We start from the raw sequence: 23619 nt of genomic DNA, 5'->3' as shown, positions 1-23619 counted from the left end.
TCTGTCTGTGGTATAATTCACAATGGAATAAAAAGATCTAATCATGTCTCACATTTACAACGCTCCCACTCTTTCAATTGCTTCCCTTCGTAGAAGGGTCAAAAGGCATGCAGAGATTGCAGTTATCAAGAAGGGGTAGAACTGGTCAATTGTGCCTCAGTTGGCAGAGGTGGGAAGCAAGGGGGAGTGAGAGAAAGGGGGTGTTGAAGCTGATACCAGGGATTTTGGTTTTGCTGCTGAGAAGGATGAGGTGCTCAGGCCACAGCCTCTAGACGAATCCCCAGTTACCACTTGGCCCCCAAACTAACCTCTTCAAATTCAGCCAAAGCTTCCCACTGCCCTCAGGATAAATTCTAAGCTTCTTCCTTGGCCAAGGAGCCCTGCAGCCCCTGCCTCTGCCACCCCAGCCCCTGCCCTTTCTATCTCGCTCAGCCTTCTCTGGTCCTGGAACCTGGCAATGCTCTGGCCTCCTACCATTGGCCTTTGCAGATCCCTCTATGAGAAAACCTTGTCCCTCATTTTGTCCCCCTAATTCAGCTAAAGTACCATATGCTAAAGGCAGCCTGCCCTGACCCCCACCCCCAGTGGGGTTCCTTATCCCCCTTATACCGTCCGGTAGTCCCCTAGTACTTCACATTCATAGCATTTTGCACAGTTTAATGTCTGCTGCTTCCCTCAGAATGACAGTTCTGTGAGGCCAAGAAAACTAGTGGAAGCTTTACTGTTGGACAGGAAGCCCCCAGGGCAGATTAGGGCTGGAGGTGAACCTCAGAAAGCCTCAGCTTGGAACAACTGACTAGTTTTTCTCCTTTCAAGGAAGAACTGGAGCCCCTGCACCCCGCACCCCTCAACAGGAGCCTGCTCAGCTCAGCACATCCTCTTCCCACCCCCTCACTCCACCATTCCCCGAAAGGCAGAGAGAGAGAGAGCCTTCTCATTCAGAAGAAAATGTTTCTTCCTCCTTCTCTCGTTACCATGGAGACTGCTCTTCCTTCACCTGGCCTGCCAGTTACAGTTCTAATAGAAGCAATTGGAAAGCCCCAAGCAAGGAGGGCCTCTTCCTGCATTCATTCATTCGACACTGATGCTTAACGAGGCCATGTAATCAAAGGTTAAGAATTCAGGTGCTAGAGTCAGACATCCAGGGTTTAAGTTCCAGTTCTGACTCTCCGCTCCATCCTGGGCAAGACACTTCACCCATCTGAGTCTGTTCTGTCATTTGTAATGGGAATAAAAATAGTACCTTCTTCATAGAGTTGCCATGAGGATTAAGGCAGAATAAAGAAATGCACTTAGCATGCACGTGGGGAGGGCTCAACAAATATAAGCTGTTGCATCGATGCCCGTGATGTGCCAGGCACTGCGACAGGCACTGATAGACAACTGTGACAAGACAATCCAATTCGAGAGACTCTGTGTCTAAGTGTTTCACCTTCACTGACTCTTTCCCACACTTTCAACCTAGTTTTCCCAAAAATATCAATTCTTGCTTTACCCCTTCATATTTTATTGGAAAAGGACATGAATTAAACTTTCTAATTACAATAACAAATACTACTGACATAAACAGGCTTGGGAACAAACACTTCTGACACTTGGGAAATGACTCTACTAGGGAAACAAGGTGGGTAAACAGGCAAACTAGAGCAGTGAGCCATTGTAAAATAACTGTAGTAAGCTGTCGCCATTAAAAAAAAATAGTAGAATATCAAAAGGTGCACACATAGTCAAGTATTGTTTCAGGAAACATTTATTTCAGTTACACATATGTGTATGCTGGGTCTCTTACCTGGGTACTGGTCCCCTTGATGTTCCCTGTGCAAGACACAGAAACACAAACACACACATTCAGACACACACATTCTTTGCTTGGTTAACTTATTCCCTAGGTCTCAGCTTTAAATAACCATTTTCGTGTCATAATTTTCTTTGATTAATTAATTGTTGGTTACTTCACTCATTAATGTCCATTCCCGCACACCAGATTTGAGCTCCATGAGAGTGAGGAATGCTTTGTGGCCCATTTTTAGCATAATGTTTAATCTACCAGACACTAGTAGGTATTTGTAAAGACATAAGAGAGGGGACACAGGGAAAGAGGAGGAAGGCTGGAAGGAAACACCAGGGAGATGTCCTTTGGGTTAGTTTAAGGTTCCTGCAGCACCCAGGAAGAGTTGCGTATCCAGGAGATGGTTGGATATACCTGTCTGGGAGAGGTGCAGATGGAGGAGAGACAGTGTGATGTGGTGGTAAGGCACGTGGACCCTGACCTCAGACTGGCAGACTTTGAAACCTTGGCCCTGCTACATACTAACTGAGGGAAATTGGGGCCCAACCCAGGGTCTCTTTACCTTCGCCTCCTTATCTAGTCCCAGGCTGCACTGAGGGTCAAATGAGTTCATAACATAAAGTGCTTGGAACACAGGTACCCGGTGCATAGTAAGTGCGCCATACCCTCGCTACCCATTCATCATCCACACCACGAGGAAGGTGCCGAAGGCGGGGGTGGGGTTTGCGGGGGCGGTAACTGAGGCCAGGAAAGTGGATGAAATCACCCAGAGATGAAGAAGAGGCTAAGGACAGAGCTTTAAGGAGCCCAGATGCAAGAGTGGCTAAAGAGGGGGGAATGGAGGGGAGACCATATGAGGATGGCAGCAAAGAAACCATCACCGAGGGACAGCGGAGTGGCCAGTGCTGCTTTGAGGTTCTGTAAAAGGGGTTTGGGGGATAGAGCTTTCTAAATAGCATGTTTGTTTGTTAATTTGTTTTTAGCTCGTTTGGACGCTAAGGGAAGAGAGGGAGGCATTCAGCTGGAAATAGGAGAGGGTCAGGGAGTGGGGCCCGGGGAGAGAGGCTTAATTGGAGAGGGGCGGGAGGTGTACTACGATCTGTTCCCTCTTTTAGGATGGTTTCTCCAGGGCAGATTGTGGGGCAAGTATGGGGAATACTGAAGGGCAGTGCCTTGTCTCATGAAGGCAGAGGGTCAAGAGAGAAGTCTGAAACAAAACCTCCACGGGAACCCAGGTCCCGAGTTCTTTGTGACAAAACCACTGAACCGTCCGGACAAGAGGGGTCCCGGGACCCCGCCTCCGCCCCGCCCAGTCAGACCAGCCAGAACCCTTTGTAGTTCGAGGAGGGGCCCCAGCAGCCTGGGGTTGGGTGTCCGGGAGGTGGCGCGGGTGGCTGAATGCAGCGTCGGCGGCGGCGCCGGCGAGACCCGCAGATACAAAGGAGCAGCAACGCCCGGCGCCCAGCCCAGGGGCATCTTGAGGGATGAATGGAGACGGCCGGGCCAATCCGAGAGCAGAATTCACAGCCGCTAGAGCAGAGAGCCAATCGGATCCCCGGCGCGACAGCGACGCGGAAACGGAGCCAATAAGCTGTGAAGACAGAGTCGGAGGAGGATCTGCGCGGAGTTTCAAATCGGCTGGGGTGGGCGAGAAGCAGCTGTGTTCTGCGTCTGGTCGACGTCGGAGTTGTTGGGTGAGTGCGGACGGAGGAGTAGTGGGGCTTCTGTTCAGAAGGGACCTGGGCCCCGCGGGGAGAAGGTTCTAGTTAGGACGAGCACGCATGTGGGGCGTCTCGGTATTGCAAGGTGGAAATCAGGGGTCTGGTAAGCCGAAGGGGGTCTGGGCTGGGCGGGAGCATGTTGGCAAATTTGTGAAAGAGCCGCCGATGGTACCCTGGGCCCAGTGCTGAGGTTCTACGAGGGCCATTTCTAACTCTGCCTCCCTCCCCGCCTCAGAAAACAACGGAGATGAAAAGATAACTGTTTTAGAAGGAAATACCGACTAGCATTGTTCAGCCCCTGCCCTTTTCTGGGCCTTGCTGACCCCTATTTCAAGAAGCATCCTCCTCCCCGCACCCAGAATTGCCAAGTGCCTCCACTCCACCCCATGGGCTTCCATTCCATCTCTTCCCCTATAGTCAGGGTCTCTGTGGAGCCTGGAGATGAGATGGGGAGGTGGGCGCCTTGCTAATCTGCCTTTTGACCTCCCCCAGAGTCTGGTGAACAGAACAGACTCTTGGCCTGGCAGATGGCCTCTCGGTGGCCAAGCATGGGGACCTCCATGCGCAGGCGATCTCACCAGGACCGGGAACAGCTGGAGGAGGACGAGGTGTTACAGCCTGCAGTTGGCCATCTGGAGACCTCCAGCAGCGCCCTGGGCTCTCTCTGCAGACATTTCCAAAGAAGGCTGCCCCTAAGAGCAGTCAGCCTCAACCTTGGGACGGGTTCCTCCTGGAAACGCCTGGAAACCCCTGAGCCAGGGCAGCAGGGCCTCCAGGCTGCAGCTCGCTCAGCTAAAAACGCCTTGGGTGCCATGTCCCAGGTAATGCTGACCATGTCCTGGTATGGAGGGCTTCCTTGGTGCTGGACAACTGCTGCCCTAAGGAGCCCCCAAGAATATAGCTTTCATGAAGACAAGGACTTTGATTTGTTCATTGCTGTGGCCTCAGCACCCCAGATAGTTCTTGGCACATAGTAGGTTCTCAACAAATAGTTGAGTGAGTGAATAAAAACAGGGTCGTGGAGAAAACATCCTCATAACACAAGATGGTAAAGATGTATTGTGAAGGGAAATTGCAAGCAAGTGGCTAATGGTGGGAGTAAACCAAAAACAAGCTTAGCTGGTGAAGGCTTCCCAGAGGAGGTGATTTATGGAATTTACCCAGGAAAGGGGCAGAATGAGGAGCATATGAGGCAGGTGAAATAGTGTGAATCTAGACCCAGACCTGAGAGAGAGCAAAATGCTGAAGAGAGCTAGCAGAAGCTTAGTCTGGGTATGGCAAGAGAACAGAGAGCAAGGTGGGCAGTGGGAGGGGGTCTAGTATACTAAGTTTAAACACTGGATGCTCCCAAGAGGCATGGGAAGAATTTACAACTGGGTGGGAATCAGATCCAATTAGCATATTAGAACTTATTCTTTAGCTACTTGATGGAAAGGGATTAGAAGCAGATTCTCCCATGATGAGCCTCGGGTTCTGGCCCTGCAGGGGAATGAACAACTCTAAGAGCTACTCAGAATGTAGACTTGAGAGAGTTTTGTATCATATGAGATGTGTTGGCAGAAAAATGTCACATATGTTGGGTGCGAAGTGCCCATGGGCATTCCAAGTGGATGTATCTTTAAACCTGGAGATAGAGATGTGTGGAGGTTCATCTAGAAAGGACAGAGGCCATGAGAGTGAGTGAATAGACCTCAGAGGAGAGAACTGGGGGTGGGAGGGAGGTTGTCCTTGGTGTCTGCTTGGGAATCTGAAGATGTGGGAGGGGGAAGCTGTTTCTGGACCCTTTGTAGAGAGGTCTCTAAACCAAATGTTAATCCTTGTCTGAAAGAGCCCTACAATTGTTTTATCCCCGGGGATCAGGGATGAAGTAGCCTGCCCAAGGTCACATAACTCACCAAATGTATCTCTGGTCTTGCTCTAACCTCTGGACTCTGGTTTGCCACGGCAAAGACAGTCTAGCTGAGGAAGAGCTTTCACAGCTGTCCCCCAGCTGGTGCGAAAGACCCAAGAGTTAGGGCTTGCTCCTGTGGGTGATGGGGAGCCATAGAAGTGTATTGAGCAGTTGAATGCCATGATCAGAACTACCCTTGAAAGGATCTGTGTGCACCAATGTGGAGAATGGATTAGAGTGAGACCAGAGGCAAAGAGACAGATTATCTCATGGTATCCTGGGAGATAGGCTTTGCCCTTGAGTCTCTGGATCAATCCCTGTCCCAAAAGAAGGTTTGGACTTAGGTAAGTAGAGGTTCTACGAGCCAGTAGTCTGCTGCTGACCACTGGGATCTCTGAGCTGGTCCCCTGCAGTGGACCTATGTCACATGGCATTACCCACATCCCTCACTCATGAGGCTAAAAGCTGCCTGTGTGTGTAGGACAGCCAATAGATAGAGGGGTTGGAAGTATGGCTTAGAGACTAGGATGGGTCACCCTAGCTTGTCTGTGCTCACCTTTCCATGTAACTGTCTCAGAGAATCCAGGAGTCCTGCCAAAGTGGAACCAAGTGGCTGGTGGAAACCCAGGTGAAAGCCAGGAGGAGGAAGAGAGAGGCACAGAAGGGCAGTAGCCCCCTAGCTCGCAGCCTGAGCCAGAGGAGCACCCGCCTTTCTGGAACCGCCCCTGTCCGCTCAACTCTGGGCCCCTGGGAGAGGGAGCGTCACCGCCTCTCCACTCAGATGGGTCCATGTGCTCACCCACTGAGGCGGTCCAGGAGGGAAGCTGCCTTCCGGAGCCCCTACTCCTCTATGGATCCCCTCTGTTCCCCCAGGTAAGTGGAAAAGTGTCCTTCCCCCAAAACACTAACAGGCCTCAGGGGTTTCTGAGCCCCTTCTGGGGCTCCATGGAGGCAGGGCACCCTGAACTGAGTCACATTCATGTTCTGTCCTCCACTAGTTGGAGACCTGGGGAAGACCTTTAGGGCTCTAGTTTCCTCCTCTGTGAAAGGAAGAGGTGAGCTTAGCTCTGCCCGTATCACACTCCCCTAAGCCTCCTAGTGAGCCCAAAAGCCAGTTTTGAAGTCATCTGGAGGCTGAGACTCAAGTGGGAAACAGCAGGGCTCACCTGTCTGCAAGATCAACTGCCCTTGACCTTGGCCTCCTGAACTTTGATCCATCTGTTCTCTGCCAGCTGCTCAAAGTCACTCTGATGTCACTTCTTGGAAGGAGGGTCTGGGGTGATGACCATCCCCATATGGCCCCAGGCTGCCATGCTGGGTTGGGAGGGGCTCTGCCATAGGTTTCCAACTAGTTACTGGTGCCTGCGGCTTTTCCTTCTGTTCAGTGAATCTGACAGTGACCTAGAGCCGGTGGGGGCAGGAATCCAGCATCTCCAGAAGCTGTCTCAAGAGCTGAATGAGGCCATTGTGGCAGAAGATAGGTGAGTTGGCATCCCATGCTACAAAGAGAAATGGCCAGGAGGGTCCCCCTTGAGCTATGCTATATTTTTAGGTAGGCCTCTAGGTCTGGCTCTGGCCCACCGTGTGACCCTAGCCAGTCCCTCCCCTTCTCTGAGTCTCAGTCTCCTCTTCTGCAATATGAGAGGGGATCAAAGACTTAGATTCGGGTGACAGTTAAGGGTAAACACTGGCTCTACATGGCCGCCTGGGCCTTGGGCCCCCACATTTGTGTATCGCCTGGAACCTCACCAGGCTGGGTACCAGGTTCTTGAAAGACTTCCCCTCCCTCCAACACTCCCCATGGCTCCTTTATGCCCTGCCTGCCCACAGACTTGGAAAAAGCTGCATGGCTACTATGCAGTTCCAGATCTATCTGCTCGAGACCCTATCTTAAGGACAGGGCCTGGGCCTGGAGCTGCCCTCACTTGGGGCCATTTGTTCATGGCTGTAATGGGCTCTTAGGTAGGTCCCTGCCAGCCTTGACTGTATGCCAAATGGGCCATGTTCCTACCACGTTTCCAGGTCTGGTTTTGCCTAGTCTAGGCTGGGAGGGCCCCTTAGAGCCTGCAGCACCCAACGGCATTTGTCTCTCCTGCTTTCCCATCTCTAGCGGCGACATGACCATTTCTCTCCTCCGTGACTGAGGATAGTGCCCTTCAGGTAATGCCCTCCTCCTGAGCATCTTTCTCAGTGTCCTCCTCCTCCTTTTCATGCATGAGCTCATACGCATATTTGGAGGCATGTTAAAGAACTTAGTCTTTTCTGCAAAAACCCACAAAAATGATGGGCCCAGCAGAGAAGAAAGTGTGCAGTCTTCCTACCTACTCGGAGCCAGAGCTTCTGACCTCACTGATCCCATCACAAACTGAGCATACCGGGGCCCCAAGTAGCTAGAGCCACCTTTCAGCTCCTCATTTTGCAGAGAAGGCTACAGTTCCCATACTTCCCCTGCTTGAGCACAGTGAAGGGCATGAAAGGAACTCTGTCTTACAGGAGCAAGCCATACCTGACCCTCACGCCCCCACGCCCAGGATCCGTGCCTCCCCGTGAGTTCCTGGAAGAAGTCCCCGAGAGTCGACGGCGCCCCTGGGCCGCTGCTAACAAGGACCCAACTAACAAAGACCCAACTAACAAGGGCCCAGGTAGGGGCTGCCCTGGCGCCTCTGCTCTCTGGCTCCTGCCACATCTGGGCCCACCAGTGACCATCAGCCGTAGCCCGAGAGTGACTCGGGAGACCTGAGAGGGGTGGAGGATTGTTCATCCTATCCCCTTTTGGGCTCTGAAATACACCGCACACCCGAGCCTTGTGATTATTGCCTTGTTTGCAATGTGAAGCGCAGGCTCCAGAAGATGCTCGAGAGGGCTGAGCTATGTGCCCAGGAGTGAGGGCTGCAGGGAGTCACCCCCTCTGTCACCAGTGCTGAGGCTCTTGGAACCAGCTCCTGTCCCTGCTCTGGAAGAAGGGATAGGAGGGATTTCCGGGCTCTGAGACCCTGGGCCCACGGGTACCTATTTATATGCTTAGCACAGGGCGCTGTGGGTGTGCAAGGAGGGGTAGCTCTGCTCGGCAGCAATTTCTGCCCTTTGTAAATTATTTAAAAAATCTGCTTTGTCATTTCATTAGAAAGAAACCAGTGTGTAACTTTCCTAGATAACATTACTTTCTCTATTATAATAAAGTCTCTTTCTGTATTTGACATCTCTTCTCTGTCACTGCCATCCCTCATGCCATTCTGGGCCATAGGTCTGTGGTTTGGGGCTAGGCTTTATTGCCCTAGTTCATCCCCACTCCAAGACAGCCTGCCCCCAGCTCAGGGAGAACAGAAGTAATGGGAAAGTTTTCTCAGCTTTGTTCAGAGCAAAGCACATTTTAAAGGCAAATAAGGTTTTTATTTAAGTGACAATGTTTGAGAGTTAAAAACCAGCTCACATCAAAATCAACACCAGTTGTTAAAAATCTTTTTAACTCCATAATGCTGTTTTTGTCTTGTTAGAAATCTGATATTTTACATTTGCTTTCCTAACGGATTTTGTACAAGGCAGCCATGAGTAATATAATAAACCTTTTTCACCACAGAACCATCCACCACAGATAATACTGAGAGTTACACACTTAGGAACAGTCAGATCACAGACAAGATCAGACAGGCTGCCACCACCAAGTAAACAAATAGAAAATGACAGCGGGGTCCGAGGGTGGGGGTCCCCACGAGCAAGCTGCCCTCCTGTCCTGCCCTTCCTTGGTGTCAACTGCCTCTCCTTTTCCCAAGGAGAGTGGGATCCAACTGATATTTCTCCCAATCACTCTGTTGTTTCCTCAGCAAAGAGAGCAGGACCCAGACCAAGCCTTGCTGCTCGGACTTAACCCTAACTATGATTTTTAAGGAAGCTCCCCCAAGCCCAGAGGGAGCAGAAGGAGGGAGGTGACTTTTCTTTTGGCTGAGCCAAAGAGAATAGGTTTCCAGAGCACTTGGCACCCAAACCCCCGGGATTCGGTGGAAAAGTTGTTTAAGGCGGGGTCAGCTGCAAGGCTCCTTCGCAGTCAGGGCACCCTTCCGGGGTAGGGCCACACCTGCACTGGGTTAGAGAGTGTCCGTGCAAAACCGCACCACCTCTGGACTCTGCCTCAGGTCCAGCTTTCATTGAAAAATTGGTGCCACGTTTTGTCAGCAGGACACTTCTGGGTGTGGGTATGGACTCCAGAGTAGTAAAAGGAGTTTAAAAGCCATGAGACTCAGCCTCCCCTCTTTCAGAGAGCCCGCCTCCCAGTAATCTGGAATACTAGGGTTTAAACATGTTTGTTTTCTCTGGCCCAGCATCCAGGCAAGAGGGGCATTCATTCAAATGCATGAAAAGTCTTCTTTATTTTCAAAATATTTTGTGGAGCCTAAGGGAGGAGTCAAGCTCTTTAGAAAAAACCCAGGTGCCAGTTGTGGGTGCACCCTGAACTCCCAACAGGGCAAAGAGAGAGGAAGGCGGCAGACAGGCCCTCTGTCAAGACAGCCACCAGACTGGGAAAAACAAACAGGCTATGCAAGAAACAGAGCTTTGGTCAGGCAGGAAAATCTGTTTTCCAGCTCCTGAGGAGCAGGCACACCTGAAGCTAGATGGATTCTCTAGAAAACAGCCAGACTTGGGTCACAGAACTACTCTGGAAGAGGCAGCGGCCCCCGCCTCCAGAGAACAACAGGACTTGGTTCTTTGTTTTTTCTCCAACGTAACTGGACAGACACAACTGAACAAACCACTAGTAGAGAAAGTGCATATTAGTTACAAAGTTGCCAGGAAAGCAGTACTGAAACCTTCATTATCTGAGTCTGGTCACCACACAGAACCGCATATACACACAGTCACACACCAACTAAAGCTCCTAGAACGTGTGTTCACAATATCTCACTGTACACCTTCAGCATCTCAGATGTGAGTCATCAGAGCCCCAACCGGGAGCTCCGGAAAGGAAGGAGTGGTAGCCCCCCTGCTGGGTCTCATGTCCCAGCTTGGTCCCCCAGAACCACAGAACCTTGTTCCGATTCCACATTCCCCAGGGGCCCGGCATGCTTTCTCTCTCCTGCTCCAAGCTTGGGGTTCTCAGAAAGGGTAGAGGGAATCGAACTTGGGGAGAAGTATCTCATGATAATTATTTGAGAGTAATACATCAGTGGCTTCTGCAAAAAGGAGATGGTAGAGAATCAGACTAAGTCTGCCCAAGTTTAATTCAGGGTATATTCTGGGAAGGAAAAGAAGGATTAAGGTGGAGGCGGCCATGCCACATGAGCTGGGGCCTTATGGAGAGCCATGAATGATGACATGTGAAAGGAGGAATGTGAACCACCAGGAGGCAGGACCAGAGAGGAAGCTGAGGGTGATCACTCCTTCCCAACAGACTTGCCTGCAGCTCAGTGCTGCTTAAATGCAGATGTAGGGCTGAAAGTGGAGAAGAGAGCTGACAGGTTGGGTGGATGTGGCAGGAGCTGGCAGAAGACACATTTCTAGTAGAAAGAGCAGGGTGGGGGCTGGGGGCCTGGACCCCTCCGGCCCTAGCAGGGTGCCTGGTTTGCCGGTGGTGCCAGCCGCCCCCACCAGCAGCTGCAGTTGGGGAAGACACTGGCCACATGGGAACTGCAAGAGGTAGACATTGAGCAGAAGCGGCACTGAGCTGACACAGGTGCCTGCTGTGTATACATTTGTCCGGGCCCCGGGGCAGCCGAGGCCCTGACACAGAGCCCTGGCTGAAAGAGCTGGACCAGCCTCAGTGACAGCCTGCCAGGGCTCAGAGGCAAGCCCAGGTAGCCCCACACAGGTGTGGGCCTGGGCCAGAGAGTGGGGGTGAGAGTGCAGGAGACCAACGCCCAGGCCAGGGGCCCCGCAGCACAAGGGCCGGCGTGGGCTTTGAGGGGCCCCAGGAGAGCCACACCCTGCCAACCTCAGGGGATGACCCAACAGGAGGTTATGGGCACCAAACCAAGCTGAGTGGCAGGAAGAAGGGGAGAGAATACAACAGTTTGAGCCAAAACTACATGAACCCCGCCCCCAGAACTCTGGGATCTCAGCTCTATGCCTTTTCCGGAGCCAGTCTGGGCAGAGCTGGGAAGGAGTAGCCAGATCATTGCCCTCTGGGAGGATGTCTCTCTCCCTGGGACACCGTGTTTGGGCATCAGTGCAAAGCAAATGTCTCCATGGAGCAGGGACCCCTTCCCCCAACCCCAGGGGCTTCCTTTGAAGTAGTGGGGCAAGAGCTGCTCCCAGAGCTCCGCTCCCAGACTGTGGGGCCGATATAGGTCACTGGGCACTCAGAGGGGCTCTTAGACCTGAAAAGCCTCAGAAGGCAGAAGTATGGGACAGCATAGGAGTCAAAAACTCACACCTATCTCAGCTGAGATCCCTCAATTATTTAAGCAAGGCAGGGCCCAGAGAGGGCCAGCTACTGGCTCAAGGGCTCACAGCTAGCCCAGCTAGGCCAGAGCCCAAAGTGGAAGCCTCACAAGGCAGGGCACCAGGCAGGACTCTGGGAAGAGTAACAACTGTCCTCCAGGGCCACGGGAGAATAGTGAAGATACTGAGGACAAGAAGGGGGAACGTGAACAGCTGCAGGAAGACACACCATCAGCACCAGACCCCACCTGCCAAGGGCCATGGACAGACACCTGAACACAGGATGAGCCCCAGGGACATCCTCTCCCAGAAAGTGGCCGCTTTGCCACAGGAGGCCAGGCCCAAGATGGTAACCCAGGATGTCACAGGGAAGGCAGGCACAAATGCCACTAGCCCCTCCACCAGACAGCCAATCAGCTGTACCTGCCAGCGGCTGTCGATCCTTGGTCTGGGGGCTTCTCCCTTTAGGGCCTGTCTAGCATTGCTGTGGAGGCCTCACAAACTCAGAGAGCTGGTCATCTTTGTCAAACACTCCACCTCCAGGCAGGCCTACCCCCAGGATTACACAGACATCAACCCTTCCTTGGGCTTGAAGTCGCAGGTACAGGGGTGGCAGCAGCGGCTGCACTAAGACCCGGGATCTCACCCCCTGGAAGCCTAGGGAGCCCCCCAAGGCCGGGCAGGATCCCTCCCCGCTGTGGTCGGACACTGCTGGACAGACACGGGAGGGAAAAAGCAGGAAAAGGCCTGTGCCGGGGAGAAGGCAGCTCTCCGTCCCCTCAGGCAGCTTAGTAGTGCCCCCCTACTCCACGCACAGCCTGGCCCTCAGGGCACCGACTCGAACTTGGGGGGCCCACGTGCCCAGCTGAGCGCAGGCAGGGGGCGCTCGTGGTCCTTGTCAGACTCTGGCTGGCTCTGGGCGCGCTCGGGCTTGGGGTTGGTGGGCGGGTCTGGCTGCTGCACCGACATGGTCCTACGCAGGTGGTTGCGCTTGCGCAGGAAGTCCGGCTGCGCGTGCAGGCCGAAGCTGCCCTTACGCAGGATCATGCGCGAGTTATTCTTCTTGGGGCGCGAGCGGTGGCTGGCCTCCAGTGCCGCCAGGTGTGCAGCGTAGCCTTCGCTCAGGAACTGCGGAGGGGACAGGATTCAGCACGGCAGGGTGGCACACAGGCCCCTGTTCTGTACCCCCCCGCCACCATCACCCTTCCTCCACCCTAAAACCCTACCATGGGGTCTCTAGCTTCTCCATGGAACCTCCAGGAAACGAGAAACTCATTACCATTTAAGTTTCCCCATTCTGCTTTGGACAGCTGAGCTCGCCTATCTGTACCCGTGACCAACTCGAGTTCTCTAGATTCTTGATGGGTGTGAAACTTCCATCTTTGTCACCTTCATTACAATCCCAAAACGTTAAGTCTCTTGCACCATCCACCTTCTACCCCATGGAATTTTGACATTTTCTGACCCCACAGCTGCCCTTCTTGCCCATCCCTCTCACTGTGTCCTCAGCTTGCTACTCAAAGTCTGGTCCCTGGGTCAGCAGCAGCAGCACCTGGACCCTTGTTAGGCCCCAACCCAGGCCTTCAGAATCTGCACTTAAACAAGATCTCCACATGATCTGTGAGCAAATTTAGAGTTTCAGATCAACACTGCTCTCCCAGTCCCCACTCTGAGGTCCCTCCATCTTCTGAACCTCCATCTGCTGATCACTGTCAGACACCTCACACTCAGCATGCTCCAAAAGGAGATCATCACCTTCCCTTCCCTTGGTAATGGCACTCCATCACCAAGACGATATAGTCCAGTGCCACCTCCAGAGCTTTACCTACCCCTCCAGATGAAACCACCTCTTCCTCTGAGATGCTCACCATCTTGCCGCTTCCTCTCGGGTTTCCCTTTTCTTCGTCCCACACGTTGGATCCGTTCATTACCAATCCAACCTGCCTATAAATACCTCTCAGACCCTCTGCCTTCACTCCTCCCTGCCACCACCCTGCCACCACTTTCCTCCATCTGCCTTCTACCTGCCGCCTGAGGGATCTCTCTGAATCACAAATGCAATCTGAAGACGTAGAGTCCCAACTTGGCAAGGCACACAGGCCATGGTGATGCACTGCTACTCTAGCCCCCAAGCCCACTCTCACACTCCCACATCACACTCAGCCAGGCTGAGTCACATGTAGCTCCCAGAAATGCATGTTCTCTGTCACCTCCTGACCTTTGCTTTTGCTGCTATCTCTGTCACAAATGCTCCTCCAACCTCCTGGATAGTTCCTTTAAACTCCCCAAAACCAGCCTTACCCTGACTGAGTCCAGCTTAGCTGCTCCTGGCTGAGGCCCCACAATTCTCTGTGCTCTCTATCATTCATTATGGTTCTTGCCACACTGCACTGTCATTGTCTGCAAATTTTTCCATCACCCACTAGACTGGATGGCATGACATCCGATTCCACTGGGGACTATCCCCTGCTTCCAACACAAGCCTGGCCCAGTAGTATTTGTTGAGTGAATGAATAAATGAGTAAATGAAGGAATGAGCAAATAAAGGAATGAACCGCCTACCCCCCCACCCTTTACCAGTCCCTGCCCCCAGCCCAGCATCCACCCACCTGGCACTGGGTTTGGTACTTCTTGGTGGGCCGGCCCACAATGAAGATCTGGGAGGGTGGCAGGCCCAGCACACTGTAGACAGAGATGTCCTTCGTGGAGCCATAGGCAGCGCTGATTTTGATGAAGCACTGGAACACAAGGCAGTTCACGGTAGGAGAGGGGGCCAAGTCAAACTATTCCCCCCAAAAGATTCCTAGCTCCCTCCCAAGGGAGCCCCTACCTGAGGACCCTTTATATGCACACTGATAGACTCCAAGTCATGGAGTCAGCACTATTAATAGGTTCTGTAACAACTGGGCAAAACTCCTCTGTGGACAGGGAAACTGAGGGCCAAGACTGTAGCCAGTTCTGTCTGGCCTCTGATCCTGTGCCATCCACACCACATCAGACTATAGCACGCCATTTGGCCACTCCCTGGTGCTGGCTGGTATGATGTCCTCCTGAGAAACCTCATCCCAATTAAGAGACTTGCCCAGCTCTTCCTCACGCCAGTGTCACCTCCAGATCCTCACCTATCCCACTGGTATGAAACCACTTCCTCCTTTGAAATGCTCACCATCCTGCTGCTCCTCACTCTGAGCCCCCACCAACGTCACCTCCTTTTCTCCACCCTCCCTCCCTCCAAGTTCGCTAGAGACTTTTGGGTCTCAGCTTTTCTTCCTCCTAAGTCCCATCATCACTGGGATGACTTCCTGTCCACATGGATGATCCACCAACCACCTGAGCCTCTCCATGTCTTGCTTTCTTTAAGGTCAGTGGCTGCCACCTCCAGGACTGAACCCAGAACTATCCCCTCTGAACTCAGAACATCCGCTTTCCCAGGCTAACCCCACTCCTATCTCCCAAAGTCTTTTACAGACTCTTCTCCAGCCTCATCCACACCTTTGTTTTCTGCACACCCCTCCTGCCGCACGTGCTCCTCACCCCACCTGCGCTCCCTGTGGCCTCCCCGTGTTCTCTGGCCTCCACCTTGGAGACAGCCCTTCACCCTCCTCCCACACTCACTTGGCCATACCTCAGCCTGGAATTTCTCCACTCCCACCTTTTCCAATTCTATATGCTGACAACTAAGAGCTGCTGGAGAAACACAGCTCTGGCCCCACATAATCTTCCTGATCCACCTCCCTAAGATAAAAACATTTCCCAATTTTTACTTCCCTCCCTGAGCTGCTGCTATCCTGTCCTGTGGGTGACTTTGTCTTGGGAGTTGAACCAAAAAGAGGGCTTCCTCAGTCCACTGGCCCTCTCTTCATTGGTTGCTTTGTTCCCAGACTGCCTTTAGCTCAGAGAAAGGAGCAGCCTCTTTGTCCTACCCTGTCCTGCCTCCCAGTATGCCCTAGCTCATTCCCACAACTTCAATCCAGCAAGTCCACTCCCACTCATACTACCCATCAGAGCCAAGACCTACTTTCTCGGCTCCTCACCCCACTGCTTCTGACCCCCTGACCCTCTGAGGTGTCCCTTCCTCACCAAGGTCATCAGTGTCCAGTTTTCATCACGAGAACATTTCTCACCAAACCACACATCTTTACAAGAAAAACACTCTCCTTCTGGAAACCCTCTCCTCCCTGACACAAGGAAACTTCTCTCTCCTGGTCTCCTCCCCATCTGGCTCTCTCTGGTTCCTCAGCTGGCTCCTCTTCCTGCTGTCGGGGACCCAGTGCAGCCTCTTCTCGCCCCCTCCTGTGGCTTCACTGACCTGCTTCAGCTGGGGCTGAAATGACTCATGTCCCATGGCCATTCCAGCCCTGATGTGTCCACACATGAGCTCATCTTCTTCCAGCCTGGTCCTCCTCTGTGTCCTTTCTCATTTCATCCATTCACTCATTCATTCTACTAAGGTTTATGGAGTGCCTACTGTGTGCCATCATTGCTCCAGATGCCAGAGATATATTAGTGACAAAACAGACACAAGCTCTGCCTCCATGGAGACCACGGTAAGGTTAGTAGCACCTCCATCCCTCCTGGTCACCCAAGATGGACATCTGAGAGCTCCTCACTCCCTCCATCCAACCATCACTGAGACCTGACAATTCTATCTCCTCATTCACCCATTCTTTTTCTCTATCCATGGCCACCACCTGGATTCCTGTCTCTTGTTTGGGCAACAGCCTCTTAATTGACCTCCTTAACTAGCCTCTCATTTCTCCTACCAATCTGTTCTCCACACAGCCACTGGGGAAAAAAAAAAAAACTCTTTCTACAACCCAAATTAGACACTGCCACTCCCCTGTGTTAAGCTCTTCCATGGCTCCTCACTGCCCTCAGCAGAGTTCATGGTCTTTGCCTGGTTTCCAAGTTTTTCAAGGCCTGCCAAGCCCAGGTCCTTGATGACCTCCAGGGCCTCAGCTCCCACTTGACTTGGGTCTGACCCTACACACCCCCATCCCTAACGTCCGCAGCTCTGAGATTGTCCCAGGCTCTTTCGTACCTCAGTACGATTCTGCTGATTCTTTGGCCACCTGACAAATTCATATTCATGCTCCAAAACTCTGCTCAAAAGTTACCACCTCCTAGAAGCTTTCCCTGGTCTCCCCAGCCCTTTCTCCTCGGTTTGCCAATAGGCCTTTTCTAATTACCCACCAGTAAATTGTCCATTCACATGTGTTTCTTCCTCTAGATCAGAGATTGGTAGACTTTTTATGTGAAAGACCAGATAATATAGATTTTAGGCTTTGCACTCTGTCGCAACAACTCAACTGTTCCATTGTAGCCCAAAAGCAGCCATAGACGATTCATAGCAAATGAGCTTGGCTACGTTTCAATAAAACTTTATTTATGGACACTGAAATTTGAGTTTCATATAACTTCCACATGTCAGGAAGTACTATTCTCCTTTTGACTTTTCAGCCAATCATTTAAAAGTATAAAAACCATTTGTAGCTCACGGATCATATAAAAAAAAGGCTGTGGGCCATATTTAGCCCTCGGGCCATAGTTTGTCAATCCTTGCTCCAGATCAGCAGTCCTCAGAACTTTGTAAACATCAGAATCCCCTGGAGAGTTTGTTAAAACACAGATTGCTGGGCCCCTCCCAGAGTTTCTGATTCACTAGGTCTGAAGCGAGGCCAGAGAATTGCATTTCTAATGAGCTCCCAGGAGTACTGTGCTGTGGGTCCTGGGAACATACTGTGAGAACCAAACCCCAGCTCTAGGTCAAAGCTCTGGAGAGCATGCCCCACATTCTGTTTGTCTCTGTGTGGCCCCTAGACCTAGGACATAATAGGCACCTAGGTTTCTGTTGAACGAATAACCAAATGCAGAGACAAGAGTGCAGGCTTTAGGGTCAGGAGATAAAAGATGAAAGTCTGACTCTGAGATCTTGGACAAGTCAGTGAGGCTCGCCTTTCTCATCTCTCACTGAGAATAATAATATCTACCTCACAGGGCTGTAAAAGGACCCAGTTAGACCCACGTGGATGTGCTTTGCAAACTGGGTATCCACTTGCACAGTGGGAGATGGCAGGGCACATGGATGAGGCCCCACCAGGTTGAGGAAGGAGGAGAGGAGTGTGGAGGACGGTCCTGGAGGTCTCATCCCCTCTCAGGCCAAAGCCCCGCCTCAGGGCCAGAAACTCACCTCCTGCACGAGGTTGCGGAGGAAGATGGCTTTCTGCCGCAGTGGGTCGTGCACCAGCCCATCAGAGAAGAAGATCATGCCCTGTGGGAAGTTGTGCTGGGACAGCCATGACACCACCCGCTGCTTCTGCATGTCCGGCCGCCCCGTGATATAGAGGATCATGTAGCCCAGGTCTTGCCAATGCCTGGTGAGACAGCATTGCAGGGTCCAGCCCAGCCCCAGCCCTGCTCAAGCCACCTGCTGCCCAGTGGCCTTCCCTACCTGCTGCCCTCCTGAGAAGCCAGAGGGGCTACTCAGAGGAACACTGGAGAAAACCAGGGGGACCCCCAAATTCATCCTCCTGGTTGAGCCCTGTGAGTCCTGGATTTCTCTCCTGGATGGCCCATAGACCCGCATGCCCACAGCCCACTGATACCTCCACTCCTGCTGCCTCTGTTCATGTCCCCATCTCCATGCTGCTGCCATCATCACTCAAGTTTCCGGAGCCAAAGACAAGCCACCTTCGATTCTTCTCATTTCCCTCCACCGCCCCTCTCTCTTCCAACCAGTGAACCAGCCTTTCATTCCACCAGGAAAGATCTTTACACTCTCACTTTAATCCATTTCTCAGCCTTACTTCAGGCCCTGTCTCTCACCTGAACCACTGCAAGAGCCTTCTGGGAGGCCTTTTTGCCTCCAGTCCCCCCAACACCAATCTAACCTGGGCCATGCAATGTCGGCCAGGTTACTTAAACCCCAGCGTTTCAGTTTCTCCATCTGCAAAATGAGGATAATAATAGCAACTACTGCAGAGGTCATCCCATGGATAAAATTAATTAATCTCAAACATGCCTGGCATGCTGTGCTCTATACAGTTGCTTTACTATCAACCCCTATACTGTTTTCACAGTGATGTCTGTAAATCACAAATATAACTTCACTACTTCTTTGCCTAAACCTATTCCTGGCTCCTCAGTGCCCTGAAGTCACAAGGCCTGTCTGCACTAGAGGCTCTCCATGCTGTGCCCTTGAACTTGGCCTCCCCCTCAGTCACAAAGAGCTGCTTGGCTGTCCCAGAGAAGCCCTGTGCTCTTCTGTTGCAGACTCCTCCCTTAGACAGCCATCATGGCTGCATCTTATGTTCCTATCCTCCCATATTTCCAGGCTCCTTCCTTCAGGAAGCCTTCCCTGCTTCCCAAACAGAAACAGCCTCTTCTCTGTGCCCTCACAGCTGACTTTACATGGCATCAGGCTGACCCCTGAGATGAGATCAAGCCTGCCCAAGACCAATGTAAAGTAGAGCTTTTGTAGCACTAGCCACCAACTGGCCACTATAGATTGGGGGGTTTCAAACCTGGAAGATGATCTAAGAGATTTAGAGAGGTTTTGTAACAAGACAGAGGCCCAGGTGTCGCTCTCAGAGATTCTGGTTAGTTCTAAGGTGTGGTCCAGTGATCTGTGATGACAAAAAGCTGTTTCTGATGAGCAACAAGGTTTGGAGAGCACCACAGTGGCCCTAGGAGCCCACAGGACAGAGATGAGAGCACTGGATGGATCCCCAGAAAGAAAGGAGCACAGCCTCCCCTTTCCAGTTGTGGGATGCTGACTTAGGAGGGGGTTTAGAGAAGATGTTATAATGGGAATAAATGACCTAGCCTTACAAGGGGGAGGCTGACCTCTGAGATGAGATTGAGCCTGCCCAAGACCAATTCCTACGGGGCCAGTTCGCATGGGCAGTCTCCCAGGAGCCCCTAAGCCAGGCTAGTCTTCTCTCCCCAAAGCAATCGCTGCTACTGGGATGAGGCCAGATAGTTTTGTCCCAACCCCAAGAACTCCCACGGCCCTGAATCAGATCCATTCTTGGAGTTCTGATCACTTGGAGCCCTGGATCAGTTTCTCATGCTGGTGATTTGTTCTTTCCACAGGACTGTGAGATTCCTCCCACTAGGATCTCTCTCTGCATCAGTGCTCAGCACAGAGCCTGGCTTAGGAAAGGGTGGATGGAGGCAGGGCTGAAGGGAGGCAAGGAGGGCAGGAGGGACTAAAGTGGTACTTCTTTTGCTTTTCTCTTGGCAAACTCTTTTACACTCCTCTTAGCAATATAATAGTTCTGAAAGGTTGTGCTTCTATTCACACCTTCTGCCCTGTCCTAATCTGGTTTCCACAATCTAACTACCCTGAACTTGTCCCATCTAGTCCCCACATGCTCTGTTCTTTCTTGTCCTTGTCACCTTGCATCCTCCTTCTTGGCCTATCAAAATCAATTTTGTATCTTCTTCTTTGCACCTTTCTTCTTTTGCTAATATTTGTATAATGGGATGGTATGAAAAAATATATACATCCATCCTAGGGACTATCACAAACACCACCTCTCCCAAGAAGCCTGCTCTGCTTTCTCCAATCAGCTGGAATAGCTCCCATCTCTCGATTAGCACTGTGTGTTAGCTCATCTTGATGGCTCCCCCAGTGAACCATGTGTCCCAGTATTCACATCTTTATGTGGTCCTTTCCCCTCCAATCTAGGCTGATCCCACAACTAGCTTATAACCAATAGAATACAGTGGAAAGGACACTGTGACTCGCAAGGCTGGATCCTAAGAAGGCTTTCAGCTTCCACCTGGGTTTCTAGGAACCAGGGCAAGCCAGCCACCCTGTGCAAAATCTAAATAGTCTGAGACCTCCCAGGCTAGCCACATGGAGCAGCCATGTGGAGAGACAGAAAGAGAGACCCAGCACAGGAACACATATGCATTCAGAAGTCAGCCCTCTTGAATGTCCAGCCCAGTGGAGCCTTCAGATGACCCCGGCTCAGACCACCATCTGACTGCAATCGCTAGAGAGACCCCACGTGGGAACCTTTCAGCAGAACCTAGTCAATCCACAGAATCATGAGACAGAATAATAAATTATTATTTTAAGCTCCTAAGTTTAGAGCCATTTGTTACACAGCAAGAGATCATCAGAACACACTGATTTGATTCTGATTGGGATCAGAATGTGAGCGACCGGGACTGATTCACTGCAGAGAACATTCAGACAGCACTAGAATAAATGGAGGAAGGAGGGCAGGGAGAGAAGGAGGGAGGAACTAGGGACTAGAAAGCGGCAGGGAGTTTCTCAAGGAAGCTCAGGAAATTAATATTGGAGGTGAAGCCAGGACTTCCCAGCTCATGGCCCGGAGACCAGTGGAATTCCTAGAGGAAACCAGAAACAAAACACATCTATCTCTCTCAGGTCTTCTGGCTCCTGTCCCAGAAGGAAAGGTCCCTTGCAAGGAGGTAGCACTCACCGGACAACATCCACTGCCCCCGGCCGGACCTTTGGGTCACTTCCCATGATAGACACGCTGGCTGCAAAGGACCCATCGATGCTGAACACCACACACTCCATGCCGCGGGGCAGCACCGTGAGGTAGCTCATCGCACAGGTCTGGTCGCCCCTGAAAGGTACTACCTATGGTCAGCTGTGTGCTCAGGGTCAGGTGTCAGCCTGAGGACAGAAGTCAGCCTGCAGCTAGGGTCAGAGCTCATTCTGGGGCCAAGGTCAAAGAGAATCTAGGGGATGACCTCGTCCATTTTCCTGTCTCCCCAAAGACAGGTATGAGGATCAAAAGAGAGCACCCTTAGGACCCCATCTTCTGGACAGGCCTGGCTGGATTGGTCATGAAAATTGGCAAAACCACCATGAGAACATCCCCTGGGGCTCACCTGACAACCATCTTCACAGGGTAGACACCAACGCCCATGCGCCGGGGCCGCGGCACGCTGTACGTGATTCGGCCACTGCTGTTGGTGATCTCTGTGTCCAGGTGCACCCAGCGGCCTGAAGATGGCTCTGCCATCACCAGGATATCCACCTGCAGGCAGCAAGGAGGCCAGGGGACTCCTTGAAGGCTGGGAGTGTGGCTTCAGACTTAGCTTAGGGGCTCTCTACCAAGACAGCAGGCTCTAGGGCTTAGTGTCCTGCCCTGTGTTTCCTGGCTCCTACTATACTATTTCTCTCTCCACTGCAGCCACATTAGCTTCTCAGATGCCCCCAGGTTCATCCCTTGCTCCTTTGATCACTCTTTCTGACCTGCCAAGGCAGGATGAATGTCCCTCAGCTCAGCCCTCCCAGAGCCTTCACCCCATGTGCCACGTGGTACCATGAGGTACCTAGTGCACATGCAGCTGGCCGAGGAGGGGACAGCCCAGCCTCCATACCTTCTCTCCTGTCAGAGCCACCATGTCGAGGGGCCCATACATGAACCGCCCCACAAGGACCTGAGGGCCATCTTCGGCAGCAATCACATCGTTGGCCCGGTGGTTAGCAGTGACGTTCTGGAAGGACAGAAACCAGCTCAGCCTCGGTGAGTTGGGGTGGACCTTACATTTTCATTACATTGTTCTTAGGATTAGTTGGAGGGATATGGACTCACCGAATTAGGCTTTTCTATTAACTCCCATTAGAGTTTCTGAGACATGTTCCCCTGGAACCCATGAGAAAAAAACAGACCCTTTGCCCTAGGTCTGTCTACAAAGAGCACTGGAGTTCCTGTAGATCATCAGTCCCCAACCTTTTTGGTACCTAGGACCAGTGCTCCTATGAGAATCTAGTGCCTGATGATCTAAGGTGGAGCTGAAATGGTGATGCTAGCTAGCACTAGGGAGTGGCTGCAAACACAGATGGAACTTCACTCACTTGCCCGCCACTCACCTCCTGCTGTGCAGCCTGGTTCCTCCTAACAGGCCATGGTACTGGTCCATGGCCCAGGGCTTGGGGACCCGTGCTGTAGATGCACATTCTCTGCTCTTGATTCTCCCCTGCAATCCTGAGGAACCACCAGTCCTCACAACCTGTCATCCTAGTTTCCTAGGCCGGAAACTGCCAGTCACCTTTGCTTCTTCCTTCAGCATCATGGCTCACATCTGATAGCCATTTACTATCCATCTTAGTGAGAGCTATCAAACGTACAAGAGTAGAGAGAACAGTGTAAAGAAGTCTCTTGTACTCGGCACCAGCTCCTCCACTTATCAATTCATGGCCAGTATGGTGCCCTTCTTCCCTTGGTGAATCCTCACCCCACCCTGACCCCAGATGATTTTGAAGTCATCTTGGATGTTGCATCATTTTATCTGTAACCATCCCAACATCCTCATCCTTCTTCACCTCTGGTTTCAATTCATTCTGCAGCTCAAAGGCCTCTATTGGTCCAACCACCCACCACTCCCAGCCTGGCTTCAACACTGGAGTCACTTGGTCTGGTGCCCCTTCCTTTACAGAAAGAAGATACCTTTACATGGTATCTCTCCCCATACCCATGTTATCTCTCATCTAGTCTGCTAATAGCTTCTTAATGAAGCTTCTTATTCTAAAACAGACACTGTGGCAGATCTATTATCTTTATAAAACAAATCTGTTAACACCCAGTGCCCTCCAAATGAAGTCCAAATCCTGCACTCAGCATCAAAGCCTTGCCTGGGGAAGCTTTTCAGTCTTATCTCCTGCTGATCCGCTTCCAAGCCCCTCTGGTCTTTTCAGGCCAGGCTCCATGGTAGCCTCCAGGTCTTTGTTCATACTGGGTCTCCACTCCACATGCCATCATTGGTCCTCTGCCCCCACATTCCAGCCCATCCACTATGATATGACTCAACTTTGTTCCCTCCAAGAAGCACTGCTTGGACTCCCCAAGGATGGT

The 23619-nt window shown here is 51.9% G+C and overlaps 2 protein-coding genes across 4 annotated transcripts in view; one reads left to right on the top strand and one right to left on the bottom strand.

Annotated features, from left to right (window-relative positions):
- Positions 1-3258: 3258 nt before the first annotated feature.
- PIMREG (PICALM interacting mitotic regulator) lies at positions 3259-8598 on the top strand. 2 transcript variants are annotated; one of them, XM_039886483.1, is made up of 6 exons: positions 3339-3483; positions 4003-4331; positions 5979-6274; positions 6787-6882; positions 7512-7561; positions 7895-8598. In XM_039886483.1, the coding sequence occupies exons 2-5, from the start codon at positions 4038-4040 to the stop codon at positions 7543-7545; spliced, it is 720 nt and encodes a 239-aa protein (XP_039742417.1). In that variant the 5' UTR covers positions 3339-3483; positions 4003-4037; the 3' UTR covers positions 7546-7561; positions 7895-8598. The 2 variants fall into 2 exon arrangements, with proteins under 2 accessions (XP_039742418.1, XP_039742417.1); XM_039886484.1 differs by lacking the exon at positions 4003-4331 and having other exon boundaries at positions 3259-3483.
- Positions 8599-8769: 171 nt separating this feature from the next.
- PITPNM3 (PITPNM family member 3) overlaps positions 8770-23619 on the bottom strand; it is an 89163-nt gene continuing 74313 nt past the window's right edge. For both annotated transcript variants that reach the window (XM_039886478.1, XM_039886479.1), the window contains 6 exons: positions 22145-22261; positions 21650-21798; positions 21232-21381; positions 17964-18147; positions 14383-14511; positions 8770-12901 (listed from right to left, as the gene is read on the bottom strand). In XM_039886478.1, coding sequence (XP_039742412.1) covers positions 12599-12901; positions 14383-14511; positions 17964-18147; positions 21232-21381; positions 21650-21798; positions 22145-22261 — 1032 coding nt within the window. In that variant the 3' untranslated portion in view covers positions 8770-12598. The remainder of the gene's footprint in view (positions 12902-14382; positions 14512-17963; positions 18148-21231; positions 21382-21649; positions 21799-22144; positions 22262-23619) is intronic.

The sequence above is a fragment of the Pteropus medius genome, unplaced genomic scaffold (genome assembly GCF_902729225.1).
Source record: "Pteropus medius unplaced genomic scaffold, Ma_sr-lr_union100, whole genome shotgun sequence".
NCBI classification, from domain to species: domain Eukaryota; kingdom Metazoa; phylum Chordata; class Mammalia; order Chiroptera; family Pteropodidae; genus Pteropus; species Pteropus medius.
The sequence above is the reverse complement of the archived record's forward strand: the minus strand, read 5'-3'. Positions and strand labels throughout refer to the sequence as shown.